The sequence below is a fragment of the Bombus huntii genome, chromosome 11 (assembly GCF_024542735.1).
Source record: "Bombus huntii isolate Logan2020A chromosome 11, iyBomHunt1.1, whole genome shotgun sequence".
In the NCBI taxonomy this organism is placed as follows: Eukaryota; Metazoa; Arthropoda; class Insecta; order Hymenoptera; family Apidae; genus Bombus; species Bombus huntii.
In genome coordinates, this window is record NC_066248.1 from 8674342 (window position 1) to 8695985 (window position 21644).

A 21644-nucleotide genomic window follows, 5' to 3' on the forward strand; every position below is an offset into this window, starting at 1 on the left:
ATAATACCGAAGTTTTTATTCTTTTCTCACGAATGACGGGGCGTTTGTACATTCGAGGTCTATAAAGAACGATTCGAATCTGGCGTCGTCGCATTTCAGGTTACAATTAATGCCACCGGTCTGTAGTATCAGGATCAATATTTTCTCATACTTAGGCCGGCTCATCGTTCAACGGAAACATCTGCCGTGCCCGTAGCCTACGGGGCACATGCAGCCCGTCTGGTCGCGAGACAACTTCTGTGCATTGTTCCATCTTCGATTGATGTCCGTCTTCGCTTCCACACCTTCGTACATCGAGTTATCTTTCTCTACCTTACTATCGAACAAGTAGTTGCAGTTAGTGCTTGATTAAACGAACTTTTTCCGGATAAACCCATTTACCTGAAAGTAAACTTCTACCATATGAACGAAAAATCATAAAGAAGGAGGGATCGTTGAACTTTCACAGGAGTTCATTGAACTCATGACATTGAAAGTTCATTCGTAGTTAAATTCATTCGAACGAATGAATTAAACCACCAGGCAAAATAACTAAAATTTGTTTCAACCTAAATAAAGTGCACGTAAACGCACATCTACTACACACGATCGTATTCTCGATACAAATGATCAGACGAAATCTTTTCACCTTTTCTTTTCCCACGAACAAATTCTAACCCAAAAGAATCCAAAGCTATAAATTCCAATAAAATCTACGATTTCGAGCAAACGTGAATAATCGCGAACAATTTGGGGCGCGATTGTTTCACTGTGGCGAGAGAAGAATGGTTCGTCAGTGACAATTTTGTCCGGGTTTTCACACACGGCTGCCATGGGCAGGTATCCCCTAAAATTAGCCGTCTAGAAGGCCGAGGTCGATGATTTTTCAGGGTTCCCAGTGTGTCAACAGCTGTTCCAAATTTCCCTTCTCTTTAGCTTTTAGTCTACTGTTTGATTTTTCCCGCCCAAACCGTCCCCTTCTCCTATGCCCGATCGGGCACGCGCCCAATCCTGCAAAAACTGACCGACGGAGACGAGATAATCCCCGAAGGAACCCCAAGATCATCGACTTTCCCGCTTCGCGGGCCTCCCTTTTCTTTTCCATTTTTCCCTTCCTTCTTCTACTTCTATCTGTTATACCAGATAGAACCGACATTTCCTATTCGAACAGAGCGTGACATCTGGAAACTGTGCGCCTATTGGATCGTTTTAGATCGTTGGATCACAAGACGCAGTGTCTTGTTTCGATAGAAGGGAGCGCAGATGCGAGGAAGTCGCTCCTGGTGAATTATTGGCTGAGAGAAGAACGCTGCTATTTGGATATCGGTTTGCAATGCGTTTCCTCCGGCTGTGTATTCAGTCAGGCGATAATCGCGGTTAATTGCGGATGTGTATGGCGTGGATTGACGGAGGGAATTCGACAGGGGGTGATTACAGGAATAGCGCTAACCGCTTCTGTAAGAGAGAATGTTTCTAAGTTAGGAAATTTGACAATACGAGAAAGTATGGCTAAGAAAATGAAAATAACTGAGATTTCGATGTTACGTGATTTTTCGAGCTGATTCGATTCTGTAAAATCGACGTGCTGGATGATTGAACGGTGGCCCAGTAAATCCACCATGGGGTTGAAATCGACACAAGACTTTCCACCTCTGTTCACTCCCCTATCCGTTTCCGTGAAATATAGATATTAACCTTTTGCGGTTCGATGAGCGTTTCCCTTTCCAAGAAATCGGAATAAATTAATCGGCAAAAACGTTTGTAGCCATACGCTCCCTCACCAACCCTACTGTAGCAAATATATATATGATATTGAGAACAATTTCTTTTATCAACGTACATAAAAGTAACTCTATCTACTTTCTCGTAATACAAACTCCTTCGAACGTAAACAGTAAGATTTAGATTGTCGTTTAAAAAGTATGTAGGAATTGTATAACATACACACGACGCTAGGAAAAATCCTAAGGACTCCTATAGCCCCGCAAAAGACCAAACACCATACGAATTCCTCCATAATACATCGTTACATAAATTAAAAATAGAATTGAAAATTCAAGTAAAAAGTACTAAAATCAACTCGGTGACCTTCCGTAACCGTACACCAATTTCTATTTCTTCCTAATCATCTTCTCTTTACTCGCTAGATACTTTTACGTCGGTTTACATTTTTAAGCTATAATTGCGCGAGCAAATTTGAAATATTAATGCCTTAAACATATTTACAAGTTCCAAACTCTACCGATACGACCCTGATAAATCGAGTCTCGATACAGTGCTAATAAAATTTCAAAATGTTACGTACAGTAACGTAGTTTAGCTGTAGTACATTGACCACGAAAGAAGCGTGAAAATTTTCGTTGCCAAATACGGGTTAAGCGAAAGCACTGAAAAGAGAGGAGAGCCTGTAACGAAATAGATAGAAAACGAGGAGGAGGCAAAAGTCGGTTTGTACAGTAGCCAGCCAGCTAGGCGAGTCGCGCACATACATCATCCCCGAGCGCGTATCTCTTTCGTGCGTGCGTTCGTGCGTGCGCGCGCGCGCGCGCACCTACCTACGTCCCTTCTTCTCCGTCAGGAGGTTCGTCTCTACGCACTCGACTCGACGCACCGTCGAGCGGGAGTCTGCGATCAATGCGTGGCACTGGCACCGGTCGTCATGGTAACGGTGCGCGCCACGCACAGCGAACGAACGATCCGCCTCGATCGTGCGTAAGTGCGTGCTCGCGTAGCCCCGCTGGCCCCTGGTGCGCTCGCGCTCAACCACCGCACCGTCAGGGGTGTACACGAGCGGCCGTGTGTGCGTGCGTGCATGTGAGTTCGTACGCGAGGGGCACGAGTCGCGTCGTGCTACCTACCGCCGCTTTATGTGCGTAAGGATCCAGGTTGAGGTTTTCAGAAACACACTCGAGCCTCTAGGAGCTGGCGGAAGCTGCGAGAACTCGCAATCTGCGTTTCGCGAATCGAATCTTACCACGGCTGACATTTTTTACCGAAGTACCAGACTATTGCCTCTGCCGTTTCGTAACATTTTCATATCGCTCTTGTCGTATCGAGTTTGATGGATGTCTCGGAATATCTAAAGTCGGGGAGCATTTCTTGGAAATTTTTAGATGAAGATTTAAAGGACTGGGAGTTTGGAGGGGAAAGCAGAAATGGGAGGTTGGTACCTTGGTTGTTGTAACTTGATGTGGTTCTGACAAGGAACGAAGGTTTTACGCTTCTTATTGAGATATCAGCACGCCTTTGCACGATAATTTACTATATAAGCGCGTAATAATATCGGCGAATTGACTAGTGGCAAGTTGTTGGTTATAGACACGTTTTCTATGACTTCATCGGTCTTCCTTAGGTAGGATAATCGGGTAACTTATAATTTGTAAATTTGCCAGGGAATCTTGCAAATCAAATGTTAGAACAGTCTCTGTTACGAACCATTTACTTTGGTTTTTTTTAGAAATTCTAGAAATTTTTATGGTAAGATGATCTTCCAGTACAAGGTAAGTATTTGAATAAGCAAGGTATAAAAAGTAGACAGGAATCGATATTGAATTTTTCTACAGTCAGATACGCTGTTAAATATACTTTAAAAATCACTTGGTATTACGACTTTTCCTTTGTCAAGCAATGAAATGCATATAAGAAGAATACATATATAACGATGTACGTTTACACACATGCTACATCCTGTCACATCCTACCTACGATCATACTTCGTCTCTAAGAGGACATTTTCGGGGAATTTACGTATTTTAACTAAAACAACCCTCGAGATATATGGCTCAAATTAAATAATCAACTACCTACGAGAATTTTTTAGCAATCATGTCCCGAAACTTCTTAAGGGTATTACAAGAAAGTTTGCCTTTGGTATAAGTATAAGAACCTTGACTTAAATTTCATGCGAGAAGCAATCACTTGAAAAAAGAAATTACCTACGCATTCGCAACTTAGCTTAGAATTGTTCATTTTCACGGACATGATAATTTCTTAAAACGAGAATATCGGAATGCTATAATTCTTAGCAAATATAAATCACCACACTATCCATCTCACAATCAACGATCGTTCGAGAAAACAATTTAACATTCGCCGCTTTATTTGCCTTACAATTAATTTACATACCTACAATTAACTTTAATTTCCTTGAAACCAGGACACTGAACACTTACGTATCTCGTGATCCGATCTAAATAAAACTCGATAACAACGAACATTTACTTGCAAATACAAAATCAAGAATCTAGGTCTACAGTCAGGACTCTGCCTTGACACATAGCTCGGCCAGAGCATTCTATAAATAAAAAAGAAAAAATCCACCCTTTTCTGCACGCGTGAAACGGCGCAACGATGGCCACTCACACACCGTCAGGGTGCGTAAGCTTAGTTAGGTGTAGGCGTGCACGTGCGTAAGCACAGAGGCGCAAGCGTACGGGGCACGCACACAGAAGAGGCTATCCTACGGGCCACGAGGAAAGTCGCATAGGACCGCGTGTACATGGCGCGGCGCGGCGGGCCGAGGCAACGATCGATGTCCCGCAAACTTCGAGCGGCAACGAGCACGTGGCACTTGTGTACGTACTCTATATATATTGCCGAGCGTACACCTCCACGCGGCCGAGGAAAAAACCGGAGAGGGAGAGAGAGAAACGGAGGGCAGGGGCATGCTTAGCTTCCGGGTGCTGGCATACTCCATCCGGGATCCGTGAATTTTAGTAGAAATTCGCTTTTACAAGAGCATCGATAGTTTGTATTTTACGCGTAATGATACGCTAACCAAGTTCCGTTTAAGTTTCAATTTTTACGATAGAATATCTTGCACTCGAATTTTCAGAAACCAGATAAGGGTAGAATTTAGCTTTTCGAATTTAAATCGGTAAATTCTTAGACATTCGTACGGGTTGGATTTTTAAGAAGAGTAAGGATGAAAGGGATGTTTCTGGATATCGTAAGAGATGTGTGTGATGTCAAAGAGATTGGATTTAGAGTGGAATTGGAATAAGTAGATAGAAGTAACGCGTAACAAGAGACGAAGCGGGAGGATGTAGATCGTTTCGTGTAAAGTTCTGTAGGAAGCTCATAGAAACGTATAACGTAAGAATAAAGAATTCATCGAGCAGGTTTTTGGCAAATCAAATCAAAGTTCGCAAAATACGGAACTGCATCGCTTTTCTTTCCTATGTCCGCGCGAACGATATTGGAAGGGTCGAGGGCAGGCGGGACGATCGTCGAAACGCTGGGTGCAGACGATGTTCACGGGGTGAGACCGAAATGGCATGCAACGGAAGGGTCTGTGTCGGAGGGCGAACGTCGGAGGTGAGGAACAAGAGGCGGGAGGACCCTACCTAAAGCAAAACACAAGACCGCGGGATGTTTCGGCTAAGCGGAAAGGGTTTATGGAGAATTGGGGTATCTCGTAAACTTGACCTATCTGACCACGCGCTTAGGACATTGTGCACCAGTGTCAGGCAAGCGGAAGTGGGTCAAATTAAATATTAACCAAACTCCGCCGAAACTCTGTGACCATGCTGCCTGTATAGGTATGTAAAATGACGAAATTTCTGACCCACGTGAGATCTAGACGCAAACGAGACACATTGCTAGTGTGCTTCTGTGAAATTTTTAGGCAACGCGCGTTTCTCTGTCAAGATGAGAGGAACAAGCAGAACGGGTATTAAGCACTTGTGAATATTTTATGTATACAATACAGCATCTACGTTTATCTTATGTTTCAGCGATGACTCGAGTAGTACAATGTATCTGGATTTACAACGGCATTAGATGATTCGTGCAAACATTCGTGTTTCCATTCGTACTCGTAGAAGAATTCTTGGAAATGTAAGCATAAATTACGACCAGTGTCACGATCGTTAGTGATCGTAATAAACGTGAGTGACAATCTGATGGATTAGTCATCCTCGTGGTATACTTAGAAGTTTTATAGATCTCAGTTTATGAGGCCGAAAATTACTTTGAACGTGTTATTTCCTCCTTTAAACTTCCTTATTATAAACTATTCTATTTCATTAACTGAATCCATACAAGTATAAAGTAACCTACGATATAATTATAATAAAATATCGTTCGTCGTTAGTAATTAGAAAACTCCACAATGAAAATCGTTCGGAATCGATTGAAATCGATCTACCTCTCGAGTAGGAGGTAAAAGGGAGGTGAGTACGAATTCCGTTTCCGGAAAAATCCGGTTGAAGGTAATAAAGGCCGCGCGTCGACGCGCTGGCAGAAGCGGCAATGGTTGAACGAAAGGGTTAGAGGTTCGAGATTAAAAGGAAGTCACCCCCTCTGCCCCACCCTGCCCCTTCCCCCTCGTCTCTCCATCAATCACAATTATATCCTCTCTCTCCCCAGCTATCGTTCATAATTACTGCTCGTGACTTTATCCCGACGCTGAACGTCGCTGGACCGGGGCCGTGCCGTCCGCTTCGTTCCGCTCCAGCCGATCAACGGGGATAGGTGATAAGAGCGAACGAAAGAAAGCCACGAATCAGAAAGGGACGACCCGTCGACTCGCGTTCAACGTTCAACCACGGAAACCCAGCAAGTATTTTCATCCTTCTTCTATCTGGTCATTTTATTTTTAAGATTTTGCGATAAGTAATAGTATTGAGAATTTCCAATTGGAGAAAGAATGGAGAACTTTGTGGATATTGAATACGCTGGGAAAACGATAGATTGATATTCTTGTCGTTTCTTTTCTTGTCCGTATCGATCTTCTTAAGATCTTGTGAAATATCTAAGGTAATAACATCGAACGTTGTTATTCGAGGAAAAGGTGGAGAAGTTGGTGGATATCGGATGCGTTGGTGGAACGTTTTCTCGTTTCTTATCGAAAATTGTTATTAGAGGGAAAGAATCGAGAGCTTGACGGATCCTGGACCCGTCGGAAGAGCGCTTGGTTGGCGCTTCGATCGAGAAGGTTTAAAGCGAGCGTAGGCGGATGCGAGGGTGAGCCGGAGTTCTTACAGGTTTGATTAACTGTAAATTCTCTCGTGGTATCTTGGTTGAAACTTGGTTTAAGAGACAGAAGTATCCTATAAAACGATGATTTCCATTCTCTGTTGATATTGTGATTAAAAACAGACGATAATATGAAAAATAATTTGCAAGATAAAATTTAATATTTCCGATTAGAGAAACGTATCTTTTACGTCTAAGTTAAATCGTGCTCGTATTCCCTCCATTTGCTAATAAATTTCGTAATATCGGGATGTAAATCGAGACACAGTTTGTAATTTCTTAACATTTTGTCTTTCCTTGAAGTAATAAATTTTCCAGATCGCAGGAAATTTATTTTGACGACGAGGATTTGTTGTTTTCGAATCGGTGGAAAGCGTTCGACAAAAGTTGAGTGTAACGAGTTCGCCGGATGTTCGGCTATAAAAATCGTCGGATAGAATTTCCGGCATCGCATAGAGTTTGATGCCGCGCAGTTTATTCCTTCGCCCGTTGGCTGGAAATAACTGTACGTCTTACTTTCATCGAGACGTTGCGGTATAATCGAGCCCGGAGGGAAAGGAAAGGAGGAAGGATAAAAATCGAGCCGCGCTGTGAGACTGTCTTACTCGCCCTCCTTTTTCTCTGATTGCGTGGCAACGAGCAAACGACAAAGAGGAAGAAAGTAGAACAGGGAAATTGAGGATTAACGATGGAAGTAGAAGCGCAGAACAATTGAACATTTTGTAATTCGTTGTAAACAGCGTGCGCGGGAACAGAATCTTTCAGGTGAAATTAAAGTAGGGAAATTAAATTATGAATTCATTTTGGGAAAGGAAAAAAAGAAGAAGTGGAAAATAATTCCTATTTCGGTGTAAAAATAAAATATTCCAAGCGCAGACCATAATTTACAATTGTAAAATATTAGACGAAAAAAAAATATATATATATGTATATAATTAATGTGTATAATTAAATTATATGTAAATAATATAATTAATAATAACAATCGGATTGCAGGTAATGTTTTTGTTTGTATCGGTTAATGTTTGCCGCGTAATCCTCGAAGAACGATAAACAAACAGAAACACAAAAGACCTATTCCAATGACCCCCGCAGGGAAAGAACCTGAAGCTACCTACCCTCTAACCATAAACCGAAAAGGACCGTCAAAACAGGTGTCCAACGTCATTTCTCACCTTTTCCCCCTATCTTACCCATTCCACCCTCAAAAGACAACAAACCTTCATTCCCAAAGGCTAACTATTTTACAGCACCCAACAAAAGTCATTCTTAAATACAAGCAATTTCGTTCTCCGCCAAATGCAAACTTCACTCTCCAATGGTAGAGACAATCGTTTTGAGTTCTTCCAACGATACGGAAGAAAATTTAGCTGAACAAAAAATCCCACTTCTACCAAAGTTCTTCAGACGATCTTAACTAAAATTAAACTGGACGAAATTAATGCGAAAAATTAGGAAAAACGGGTTTCTCTGGGGCAGCGGAAAGTCGCGCAGCAGCGCGCAGGATAATTGCGTGCGCCGATATACAGTTGGCCTATTACCACCGTGAACAGAGGAAGAAGGAAAGGGAGAGAAAGAGAGGGTGAATGTAATATATACTTTCCTCCAGCAGGCGATTTCAGCCCCCATTGGTCTGTCCTGCTCCGTTCCCGGTCGGCCGCTTCGTTCGCCCTTCGGAGCTGCGTGCGCGGAAGCGCGCGCCCTTCCACGCGGGGTGCGTGCGCGCATATAAATGGAATCCCTTCAAGTAGCCTCGGTGCCCGCGTTGCCATCCACCTCGTGTGCGTGTACCTCCCTCTGTACGCGCTTCTGGATTACCAAGGGGGCGGACGGGGGTGGCTCGGCGAGGGCTGCCTCGACGACGATAGTGCAACCCGATGGCTAGCCACGCTCGTTCCCTTCCCTCTCAATTTTACTCTTAGATTTGGAAGAATTTTGGGAACTTTAGGGTTTGCGGTAATTGGAAGGACACAGTCGGGGTAGGTAATGAATGTAGATGTTATTAGGGAACGTATGAGATTTTGCACAAATAGCTTTTGTTTAATTAGCGGGAATTTTCGGATGAAAATTAGGCAGTTGAAGTTTTCGGGACATGCGAGTGACCGGAGGTATGAAGGTTTTGAGGTGGACGTAGAGATTTTTTGCAATATTTTCGGAAAGTAAAATAAAGCAAATAGTTTCAGTTGGAAGGTAAAGGATGAAGTTGTTTCAACGACATATAAAGCCTCTTTGCGATCGTTTCAGAAATTTAGACGAAAAGATTAAAAGAAGTTAAACGGGGTTTTACTATCTCGTTACATAAAAGCGCTCGGTTTCGAACATAAGTAAATGTTATCTACGATGTTTCCAAAGACTTCAATAAAAATTCTCAAAACGATGCATTTCCAAAATAGGTTGGGATCTCTGAAAATCAGTAAACAAGCAACTCGACGAGAATGTCTCTCCGGCATCGAACTCTCGAGTTGCGAGAACTCGGCTGGCACTTCGCGAGGGATCCGAAGCGTCTTGAGGCCATCGCTAGTTGCAGGCACCGAGGGTAGGAAGCGCGTAGAGCACAAGTGCACGCGGATAGTGGATGTTAGGTGCGTTGCACGAGCGCTTACGTGCCTAGAAATTCACCCCTTTTTTTCTGCTTTCTCTCTCTCCAGCGCAGGTTGGCCAGGCGAGGGTGGCCGAGGGGATGGAAGGGGACCAGCAGGCCTCGAGAGTGAATACGGCATACAGGAGCAGCACGCACAAGTACACGGTTTCGCAGAGAGTGGAACGAAATCTATAGCACGCACTTACGCGGTTGTATATGCGTATACGCGTACGCGTACCGCCGCACCCCGAGGACACTGCCACCGAGGGAGAAAGGGAAGGGGAGAGGGAGAAGCTTTCAATTTTTCCTGCTGCCTTCGCGACCAGCCGGAAGCCGAGATTCTTGCGGAAGAATACGCGCCATCCATGGGCGTAGCCTAGCTCTAGCGCGATACTCCGCGCCGTCATGTTAAAGGATGTACGAGCTTTCATGCCTCTAGTAATCGTTTCGAAGAATTTTTAATCTATCGCGGAAAATCGCATATTTAGTCCCTCTTCTTCTTTCTACTATTTTCTTTTTGAATACGAAGCGTTGCGACGAATATCGTTTATTGCTTTGCTTAAAAATTGTTTGATTCGACGAGCCGAATTTTAGACGCTATTTGCGTAACGTAGATGAATATCTTCTATATAAATCGAAAGAATTATTCTAAACGAAAGAATTTTTCATTTTGCCTCGCACTAGGTGGAAGTATTTCTTAATTTCGACTATGACTCTCCGATTTTTCGACAATCGCTATTATGATTCGGCGAAACGGACGATAAGCGGGAGGTTCGTGTATCCTGAAAAATACTTGAACCGCGTGTGTCACTCATTGATACTCGATCTAACATACAATTTTTTACGTTTCGCAAATAAATCGATTATTCTCGAGTGATTTTCTAAAACTCTTCGTCAAACCTTCATTTCTGTTCTTCCTCGTGATCGAAATTTTCTTTTACATGAATATAAAATTCGTAATTTTGGAATTAAGAGAAATTTCCCGACCTTGGTAGGACCACGTTGCGGAAATCGAAGGAACGGAACCGTGGCATCGCGGAGGGTTGAAAAGTCGAACGATCGTAAAAAAGCCGCGTAGAACGAAGGGTGTGCGTGGCCTCGCAGCGAGAAAATTCCGCGCATCCTGCGCGTGTCTGACCTCCTGGCAGTTATTTCCCCGTCCCCTGCCACTCAAGCGCCATTTCCACCCCCGACATCTCCCGCCGCCCCTGTCCTTCTCCTTTTAGTCCTTTTTATCGCGGTCGACGCGAGTCGAGATACTTTTATTTCATGGCTGCGAGGTCGCATCCGCGTTTCACAACGATCCACGCGGCTTAACCTATATCGCCCTCTGTCCTTGATAAACTGTTACGATCGGCCGTGAATCGCTTTCCGCGTGATATTCGCTAGTCCAACGACGTTTATCGCGTGTAAATTGGAAGTTTGGATCGGATTTCGCTACGTCTCTATCGAAGCAGAAGCGAGAGATTCGTCGTTCCTCGATCGACCACGAACCTGATTATTTTCATAGAAAAGGATCTTGGCAAATTTAACCATAGAAATATTCTTTTTTCTCTTACCGATTTTTTCTAAATATCTGCGAGAATGCCGTATTATGTGTAAATGTCGAGAATGTTGACCTTGAAGTAACCAACGCGTGCTGCACTTTAAGACCAGTTTCCAGGAGTTTGTTTCAAGCGACGATCGATGGCCCACGAACTGATGAATAAGTCAAGTGATTTTGTCGTACGAGATATAGCAGAGACTGCATTAATTATCGATGATAGCGATACAAAGTGAAGGCGAATTAACAGCGCGTAACAGGTACGACTTCGCGAAGTTTGTACTTCAGGCGCTTTGAGTAACAATTTGAATTTCGAGACAAGTAGCGACACCTGTCGACGAATCAAAGCATTATCCCGTTTCATTATAACGTAGAAACGTTTTTTTTATTCTCCCACTGTTTTTATATGTTTTAATTAATTCTTAAGATTTATTCCCCCTTATTATAAAATCGCGATGAGTATCGATTAATTTATGTATACACGTGTTCATCTATATTACCAACTACAGAAAAATTCGCAAAAGATATCTCGTGAAGATCTATAAATATCCGAACTACTTAAGTGCTACTAAATTACTCGTATTAACATTATCTGAAGTAAAACGACTGAAATAAAATTAAAAATGTAGAAAATATAAAGGTCGTGTAACTAATTAATACGTAGAATTAATAATTTAAATTCATTTTCCTTTTTATGTAAACTGAAGCTCCTTCGATCTCCTTTAAGAATTTTCCTTCGAAAACCTTGATTATTCAATTATTTATACACGTACGAATCCATAAATCACGCACTTCGAGAAGTTCTTTCTTCATTTTTTCATCCATTGGCTATCATGGCGGTCCAATATTCTTCTGCTTTTTAATACCAAAGTATGACAAAATAATTTGTCCCAAAAATTCATCACGAAGACTTTCGTAATACTGCATTTTTTGCTGACAAGGATATACAATTTGAGTTTGTCCACAAGTGAAATTTCTTCAGACTTCGTGGTTCATTCGTGTTTTCAATAGTTTGCTATAATTTCACAGGCGCAGCCATGGGGGAACCAGAAAACGTCGGTGTACAACTGGTTTCCGCTTCCTTCCAATGCCACCAATCGCTTTTGGACATACTGTTGCTGACATCTACTGGTGTATCCCGCAGGAACGGAACAGATACCGTTGCAAACATCCATCCTAAGGAAAATCAAAATATAATTTGAATTATCTTAGAATTTTATTGAATCGCAGTGAAATATACCATTGTCTGTCTTTCAATTCCAATTTAAATTTTCATATCTCAACAGGCATTTAAATTTTCGGATTCGAAACGTATCTAACAAAGTTATAAATAAATCTACTCACGTGCATTTCTCACTCTTCACTACCTGCGAATATTTCCGGTCGTTCTCTTGAAGATTCACCACGTACATCCAGTTCCCTTGGTTGTTCAGAGCCGCTCTCGGAGTGATATATTGTGTCTCCGTTGGGCAAAGTGGAATTGCATCGAGATTCGACTGCCTCTTGTTACGCGTCTTACTCAATTTGCTGTATTTCAATAACGGATTTTCGTAGGACGTACGTGGTGCAATTTTACTGCTTCTAGCGTATCTGAATAAATATAAATATAAACATACATACGCAATTATAACAAAATTTACAAAAATTATACCAGTTCAAATTTATACCAAAATTTACAGCACTACAATTTGACCAATATCGTTACAATCGAAAAATTCAATATTAAACATGATCACCTGTTTGACCACCACGCTTGACCCTGTCCAAAGTTCAAAGTCTGTGGCTGAGCGTAAAAAGAACGATCCGGCGTGACTCTTTGCTCTGTAGGATGAAACTTGGCGGGCGCCTGTTCCTCGCGTAAAAACGGATTCCCTTGGGCCGGTGTCGTGTACCTGTAGCTATAAACAAGAGCACGAGTTACGCGTCCAACGGAAAACGGACAATTTAGTTGACAATTTGGTAGGCGCAAAATTAGCATCGAAATTACCCATTCTGCTGAGTGTCGTTCGTCGGGGTCCCGTAAATGAGCGGCGGCTGCCCTCGAACGGGATACTGAGGCGGCGGCAAGAATGGTAACGAGTGAAACTGACCCTCCCCGTGCGCCTGATAATCATATCCCTCGGAGTAATCCGGCACCGACCTTGAACAGAAGCACTCTGTCCTTGATCCATTCCTCGTTTAATATAGTTTAGGAACGATGTTGATATTTACATTAATTTTATTACATTATTATTATTATTACATTAATTAATAATAATTGATTATTATTACATTAATTTTATATTATATTATGTATATATGTATTATTATTAGCATTTTAATTATTACACTTTAACTTACGTTTTAACTTGAACTTATCTCATTACGACTTTCTTATTGATTTTCTTTCGTCTCAATAGATACATTATAAAATTGCGTTCTAAATTTTTTATGGACGATTTATGTTATTACAACATCTTTTTCTTGACATGAAAAACCTAGGATAACCTGCATTCTTTTTTGAAGGATAACGCAATGTACGTTGTTAGAAAAAGCTTGGGTAATTTCTGATCTATAAGTGGATATAATGAATACAGAGGTATATACCTGTAATCACCGAAGTCCTCTTTGGACTCGTCCTTTAATACAGAACTGAAGTCGAAGCTGCATTTGTCCACAAGAAATTTAATTAACTGTCTGCAATAGAAAACAAAGAAAGACAAAGTATTAATAAAAAAGAGAGAATGCAAAAGCGTAGGTTTTCAATTGCATCCTCGAAATGATCTTTGACCCGTGTCGCGCTACTAAGTGTCGCGTATGATTTCTTGACCTAACTTTTAATAGAATCGTTTCAGAAATGAATAAAAAATTGGTTATCTATCTCATGGATTATTCATGAATTCGCGGAAGCCGGGTTCCACGACCTGTGGTCGTTCTTCCTATATCTCGCAACTGTTTTCGAGCGAAATTAGAAAATTGGATAATTATATTCCTTCATATCTTCCTCTACCATAGTATTCTCATTCTTCTTTAAAAAAAAAAAAAAAAAAAAAGTGTAAAATTTTAATTTCTATTTTTCAAAGAGAAACTTCAGAAAAAGATTACATACATTAACGTCTCTCTCGAAACTTTCAAAAGCCTGTAAAAGACAAAAAAAAAAAAAAAAGAGAGAAAGAAAAGAGAAGAACGAAAGAAAACGATAAACATAATTCGATGTTTCACGGTTCTTAAAATAAGTTGCTCTTCGTCGGTAAATTTTAAAGCATTCAATTGCAGAGAAGAAACAGGAGGAAAGGAAAGATTTCGATGTATACTTAAATCATTATCACGTCACGAGATAAGTAAAATATAAACGAATTGAAAAAGTCCAGCGACCCATAATGCCGCGCGAAGTGTTCATACAAACACGCGCATGAATTTCGTGCGTGGTCGAAGGCCCGCGAATCTTGGAACTTTCTCTACCGGTGAAAGACACCGGCTAGAAGATATGTCCCGATGTTTAATTCATGGTCCACGCCTAAAAGCTGTTTTCTCGCGGGCTGCATCTCGATCAGTGTCGTGGTGCTTCCACGAGCCCGGCCAACTTTCGAACGTGTGTGATTCGTCAATGGACGACGGAAATCGGGAGAGACAGGGATTGACCTCGAATCCCAACACAACGTTTTAACTTACAATCTCGATACCGTCGTTGTATTTGACCAACGTAGTTTCCAACGTTTCTTCCATGTCGTTCATCCGTATTCTTCGAATTGTCGTTTGACAGGGGAGATGGTAAAAAAATGTTACGATTTTTTGTTTTTTTATATTCATAGCTTTTTATTTTTGTCTTTTGTATTATGTTTTCTTTTATATCTTCTATACATATTATATTTTCGATACTGTATTCTCCTCGATCATATTGTATCGAGTAACAAAGTCGTTCGTCTTTCACAATGTTGTAAAAATTGTTTAAAAAATTTAAAGATGCGTATGTATATCTAAATTTTTTTTTCTTATAAAAGATACGAGGAAACTTTTTTTATTAGCGTGTCGTTGCAGCAGGTAGGAGAGAAGTTCTTGAGTCGATAGACGTCTTGTGGGGAAAAACTGAATCGGATGAAAATCCGCGAGAATTGGCGGGAAATAGCGGACAATGCGAGGTATTAACATTTCCTGTTATGCAGGCCGCATTACCACGCGTCTGCACACAATTGCAGCGGCATGCCGCCGTCGCGCCGCGCAGTCGAGAACTCGTTCATCAACGATAAACACCAGCAATCATCGTTTCCTTAAATCTTCCGTAATCTCTAGTGAGCGCACGTAAATACCAATTTGCTGTAATTGATCGCGTTCATTTATCCAGATTTATGAGACAGTGTATCGTGCTTGTATTGACACGATCGCGTTATCTAGAAGCGGTATCGATCAAAGATGATGAATGAAACGACGAAGACGAAAAATTGTATAGCAATTACGATATCAATGACAAGAGACAGAAAAACCTTTTTAACATTCGTGTAACACATACATTGAAGTGGTTTAAGAAACACGCGACTTTCTAATTTAACAATTACCCAATATCTATAGAAATTCTGTAAATTACACAATGTAGTTTCAATAGAAAGTATTCAAAGTAACCGCTGTTCCTTGAATACGTATTTTGCATGTGTGCTGAAACAAGTCTGAAGCGTATAGGATTCCTTTCACGTCGTAACAAGCATCTTCGTTTTGTTCAAGCTGGTCAACACTTGTCAATGCGATCAACACGCATTTTCGTTATTCTATGACACTTATTTGACATTTCTGTCTTCATAGGAAAAATAAATTCTCTGATCGTTCATCGTCGATCGATATTCTCAGTGTACGATAGATTAATTTCTGAAAGTACAGAACAGAAGCACGAGCACGGAAATGGAAGCATCGTGACGAACATAGTATCCACAGCACTGTATGGAAATCCATAGCGATGACTAGCAACGATCGTTCTCGTCGATAAATCTGTTACGTTCCACGGACAACCTCACAACGCATAGGTGGAACTTCGAATCGCTCCTAGTATCAATTCGATCCGTAACGGTTCCGATAATTATCTAGCAGGGCATGACCGCGTCAAGGCCACGGTCACGCTACGCTGATCGAGAAATAAAACGTATGGGAAAGACGTCGGTTTTTACGTAATCGTTTGTCGCTTTCGAATCGATCTGGCTCCGGCGCAAAAAAGAGGAAAGATCGTGAAAATGATACGAACGAATGAATTGTATATAATACGATGCTGCTTTCTGTTGTTCTACCTGTTTAGTTACTTTTCTAGTTAGCTTTTGCAATCTCGTTCTTCCTCGTTTACCAATGACGTTTTCATCCGCTAACGAGGAATTTAAAAGCAGAAATAATCGAAAGAAACGATATGAACGATGGAAAATAGAAGGATACCGGTAGTTGACACATTTAATGAAGATACAAGATACAAAATAATCCTATCGATTATTGTAGTAAGTCTTCTGTACTTCTTTAGCGAAGCTCTTCTTCGTCACACTTCCTGTATCGACTAAACTGTTTACGATGGAACACGAGCAGAATAGAAGTCAGATGACGCAAGAACGCGACGATCTCCAGGATATCGTCGGGGTAATTTTAAGCAAGTTCACTATCCTGGAACTTTCCCTTCCTCAAATTCGTCTCGCCACGCACGATCAGCTGATTCGTATGCGGGAACGGTAACGCCCGACACGCCGGGAATATTAATAACGAGACGGTGAACCATATTTTTACAAATTCCGCAGACGCGAGACTTTTGGAAATTCGAGGAAACAGCTCAATCCACCCACGAAATTCTTTCTTTCGATACTGTCTTACATGATTTTAAAGTCTAACAATTTCATGTACATTTGCGGAAAAAACTAGCTGTCCTAGAAATCCGTTTCGCGTATCACAGCGTCCTTCCCTATTTTATTCGCCGTTATTTTTCCAATTATTTGTATCCTCAAAAAAAAAAAAAAAAAAAAAAAAAAGAGGAAAAAAGAAAGGAAAAGACTAAGATCGTAAAAAAGAACTAGAAAAACATAATTAGATAACTGAGATTTGAAAGACACACAAGTTTCTTATCGAGTTTCTTATCAAACAGTCGTCAAGTATATCAAGTCATCTAATTTTTGCAGTTACTTTGATTCATACTGAGACTCTTCATTTTACATCTCACAAGGACTTGCTGCAAACTCAAGGAATCGGACGAGCTTCTTAGCGAGTCTCGCTCCTCGTGCGTCACGAATGATCCAATTTTTTCGATCGTTCCGCGCGATTAATTGACCGAGGATAAACGACAAATGACCAATACCTTGGAATGATAATGTGCAATACTCGCGCAACTGTTAAGAGGCAGCATTATCATGCAAATACGATTATAGGCCTGACATCATAGATCTGCCATGCGGTATATCACGAACATAGTGTACGCGTAAGTAGCACACTACAACGACAGCTTTTTTCGCGAGTCTTGCAAAAACCCATCCGGCATCTGTGTTATGTCATTTGTTCGTCATTTTCGAAATCTATTGCTCACGAGCGAAAGAATGTCTTTATCATCTGAAAGAAGGTTGTCCGATGCATACATTTCAAGAATCGTTTTTAACGCAAAATAATTTTCAGTGGCTGTGTTTCTTTTTCATTTCTTAGAAAACCCTGTTTTAAGATGAATGTCCGTATATCTTGATCATTATCTTTTTAAAAACGTCTCTTTTAAGATGTATGCACATGTGCCTACAGATGATGTAATTTATATTCAATAGATACATAGTCTTCGACAGAATCTTTTCAAATGATGATCACCGTGATCTCTTAGTCTTTGATAATTATTCAATAACGAAAGAAGATCATGAATGATTATCCTATTCCTTAAATTTACTGTAGTTTGAAAGTAACAGCGAAATAGGTAAGCGTTTAACCTTCGAACGATATAATAAAATGAGAAAGAATTGGAAATAAACGTTTCAGAGAATGATTATCGGTTTATTCTCCAGATTTTCTGCATTTTCAGTGTCGGATGCATACCCATAATTTTTTTTTTTTTTTTTTATAGAAAACAAATATTAATAATTGGCTTGAACCATGGCGTTTAACCTTCGAGCGGTACAATAAAATGAGAAAGAATTGAAAATGAACGTTTCAGAGAATGATTATCGGTTTATTCTCCAGATTTTCTGCATTTTCAATATCATAATTCTTTATAGAAAATAAATATTAATAATTGGCTTTATGTATAATGATACTTCAATATGAAACTTATAACACTATATCTGTTAGTTTTCTCAAACTACATTCTTTGCAGGGTTAATATCTAATAAGTATTCAACATTCATCGAAAGCTTCTTAGGATATAAATCACGTTTTCCTGCGTATAGAGAACTCGTATCTAGCAATTGAGACTTCCTCTTTTATTAAACGAAATCGTCTTCTTACCGAGGATAATGATCGAGACTTTCACAGAACGTTTGTCCTGGCTTTGCGCAATTTGGTGTGTGCCCCGGAGGTGCAGGTACAAAAGGTTCGTATTGTGGTCGACCTGGACATCCGTACTCGAGGCAAGGCTCGCCATGAGCGTTCACCAAGGATACCTAAAACCAAATCGAGAATAACGTTCAAAGGGCCTTGATGAGACAATCAAAACAGCGATTAAGTGCAACGAGCTGGAGCGTACGAAACGTTTACCTTCTTTCATCGCAACAAATACACCGCCCGTAATGAATTAGAAGAGCATCTTCATTGTACAATTCAAAGAAATATTTACTCGATATTCCGTATGAACGAATGAAAATGCGTTCGCGAATGTGTTACAAAATACATAAAATCTTAATTTAGATTCTGCTATAGATTTGATTTAGATACGGCGGGAAGAACGATAGCGGTTAAAATATTTGCAATATTATCCATCTAATGAGAATAACGTTTCCACTGATGAAACGAGATCGTCGAGATACTAACGTAACTAGAACGTTATTTGTATAAAATTTCTATAAAGATTATTAGGAGAAATCTTCTACTCGGTTATTGCGGAACCCCGGTGAATCATGCTTCTCTGAAATGGTTCCATTGGCTCGCGGCGCTATATAAGGAATATTAAATCTACGCTCTCCTAGCTTTTATTAAAACTAAAAAAAAGGAAAAAGGAAATATTATTAACGACCTATCTCGTTAGCGTTCGCAATTGTACAGACTTCAAATAATTTATCATGTTTGCGCAAAGAAAAAAAAAGAAAGATCAAGTTCTTATTCACGAGCTTGTTTTCATTGCTGTAGAACCGCAGCCGGAAACTTTAAGGTTATCCGAATTATTCGCTTCAATCACTGAACGCATTTAAACCTGATGTAATATTCTAGTATTAGGTTGGCAACTAAGTGATTGCGGATTTTTTCATTAGGTGGTAATAACAAAATCCGCAATCACTTAGTTGTCAACCCAATAGAACGTTATTTAGGAGCTTTCTTATGCCACTTTCAATTGACTCATCGCATGGCACGGTTGGTGTCACTTTTTATCTATCTCCGAATCACCCTAAAAGTTCATATACCGCGAAGCAACTTTCGTTTCTATGATAATACAATTGGGACACAAATGTCTTATAAAAAGAAGAAAAGCAATTTTTGAATATCGTACATGTGCAACCCTGAGGAAAAAAGTGGGTTAAGTTATAGGTTATAAATGAAAATGGTACTTACTGTTTGAAACATTATTATCGTAATAAAATCACAGTATCCATACAGTTTCGATAAAGTTAGGATATTGAAATTTTCTCGTAATCAAGAATCATACATTGAAAGTAATTTTAATTTCGATCAACAAAAATGAATCATCCTGTATACTGTGATACTATGATAAGGCGTTTACACAATTATGGCCGTTTTATGATCATTTACACATATACTTAATCGTTCCTTTATTTTCACCGAAGTGTGCATCCGGTATTACAAAAAGCTTGAATTCAGCGGCAACTGACGCAATCTTACAAAACGTAGAGAATCTTACGCCAGATATTACGATACACGTCAGGCTTGAGTTTTACATTTCACTCGTAGCTTTCACGGTGTAAGAAACTAACTCGTTCTACGGATCCGAGCTAGCTACGATGTCTGACACAGAGTGGTCACGTGTGCGATCGTAAAATGCGTATTCACTTGTAAAATATTCGATTCGAAATTACTTTCATCTTCGATCGATCGATAAAAACGCGTAACGACGACTTTTGAAATCCGAGATTTTTACATTAGACATTTTTACAGCACAGGGAATTTATCTTTAGTTTTTAAACGTATTAAATTATATACATAAGCTTTCTATGTTTAGTAAGACCTCTTCAAACGCGTCTCATACGTGATAAGTTTTGTATTGTAGCGAAATGAGGTTTAGGGCGATTCTTTATATCGGAACCGTTTCATTCACCGGCAGGCTAGAAAGTTACTCGTTATCCTTATCGTTTCTAACCACGTTGACTTTAAACCACGTACAGTAAAAGTTCCGCCTCGACCGTGAGACACATGTACACACGCTCGTGTGTTTAGAACTCGATTGTTCTACATCACTGCATCCGCTAAACCGACTGGAATAAACAAGCGAACCATATCGCACAAGTATCCTGTTCGTATTTTTTATTTTGATTATATGTTAATACGAGGCATACTTGATTAACCCCGGCTAAAATCAATAATTACCATATCTGTAATTTAGAATTACCACGGACATAGAAACTTGCGATACTCTAACTCTTTCTAATAACAAAGATAATAGAATCATGTTTCTACTTACGATCGTTAATAAGGAAAAGATCAATTTCATTTTCGAAGGTGTTAGAATAGCGATGTTGGCCACCGTAACAGATTCAATTCGAAAACACTTCACCACGTTCAAACAATCGTATCACCACTTTCTTTCCTTTTTCTTTTTTCTCTTTCTTCTTCTTTTTACCGATCTGAACCACACCGCGAGTCCTTTCGCGAGGGCTGATATTCGATCAGAAGTCAAATCACATAATTATGACATTACGCGAGCCTCGCGGAACGGGATTACTACGACACGATAAACGATTATCCGTTCAGTGAAACACGTGCCGGTAACCGCGGATGCGCTTCGCAAGTTAGACGGATCGCGGAAACGCCGATGTGCAATCATCGAGTCATGCGTGGTGCGAGCGTTGACAAGTATCGTTGGCCGCGAAAAAATACGTCTCGCCGCGCGAGTGATTAATCTTCCGAAGAGAACAACTTGTTAAACATGAAATTTACTCAACTGAGCTACAGGACGAACATGAATCACTGAAACGCGATTAAAAGCTTATCGAAGCAAGTGAAATGTTCCTTCGTTCCGTATACGAAAATTTGATATCCTATTTAAGTCACGAGTAACTGCGATACAAGCACCACTGTATGACGATGGTCGAACTGTAGAGGACGAGTGTGACTGTCGATACCTTAGTCACCGCCACTGTCACTCGTATATATGTATTCCGTGGCGTTAGGTCCAGATTCCGTCGGGGTTTGTCCTGTGCGATTTTACGCGCGGCGATCTTACCTAGCAACGTGGGTAACTCGGTGTACCGATACCCATACTCGCGCTCGTAC

The 21644-nt window shown here is 40.5% G+C and overlaps 1 protein-coding gene and 1 long non-coding RNA gene across 5 annotated transcripts; one reads left to right on the plus strand and one right to left on the minus strand.

Moving 5' to 3' along the window:
- Positions 1–813: 813 nt before the first annotated feature.
- LOC126871405 (uncharacterized) lies at positions 814–11366 on the plus strand. 2 transcript variants are annotated; one of them, XR_007691638.1, is made up of 3 exons: positions 814–6945; positions 7276–9539; positions 9611–11366. It is a non-coding gene; the product is annotated as an uncharacterized LOC126871405 (long non-coding RNA). The 2 variants fall into 2 exon arrangements; XR_007691637.1 differs by having other exon boundaries at positions 829–6541; positions 9351–9539.
- A 381-nt stretch (positions 11367–11747) lies between these two features.
- On the minus strand, positions 11748–21588 carry LOC126871373 (protein spaetzle 5). Of its 3 annotated transcripts, none has more exons than XM_050630118.1 (7): positions 20833–21588; positions 18492–18646; positions 13668–13757; positions 13069–13221; positions 12818–12979; positions 12449–12671; positions 11748–12257 (listed from the first exon to the last, which is right to left on the minus strand). In XM_050630118.1, exons 1-7 carry the CDS (start codon positions 20860–20862, stop codon positions 12207–12209), a joined length of 864 nt encoding a protein of 287 aa, XP_050486075.1. In that variant the 5' UTR covers positions 20863–21588; the 3' UTR covers positions 11748–12206. The 3 variants fall into 3 exon arrangements, with proteins under 3 accessions (XP_050486075.1, XP_050486073.1, XP_050486074.1); XM_050630116.1 differs by having other exon boundaries at positions 12426–12671; XM_050630117.1 differs by lacking the exon at positions 20833–21588 and adding an exon at positions 19749–20205 and having other exon boundaries at positions 12426–12671.
- Positions 21589–21644: the final 56 nt, after the last annotated feature.

Bases quoted from the DNA above. Each gene is read 5' to 3' on its own strand.
- LOC126871373 (XM_050630116.1), bottom strand. From the start codon at position 20,862: ATGAAATTGATCTTTTCCTTATTAACGATC. The intron at 13,758-18,491 runs GTAAGAAGACGA...TTTCTATTGCAG, and splicing joins AGTCTCGATCATTATCCTCG to ACAGTTAATTAAATTTCTTG. The intron at 12,258-12,425 runs GTGAGTAGATTT...GATTTTCCTTAG, and splicing joins GTGAAGAGTGAGAAATGCAC to GATGGATGTTTGCAACGGTA.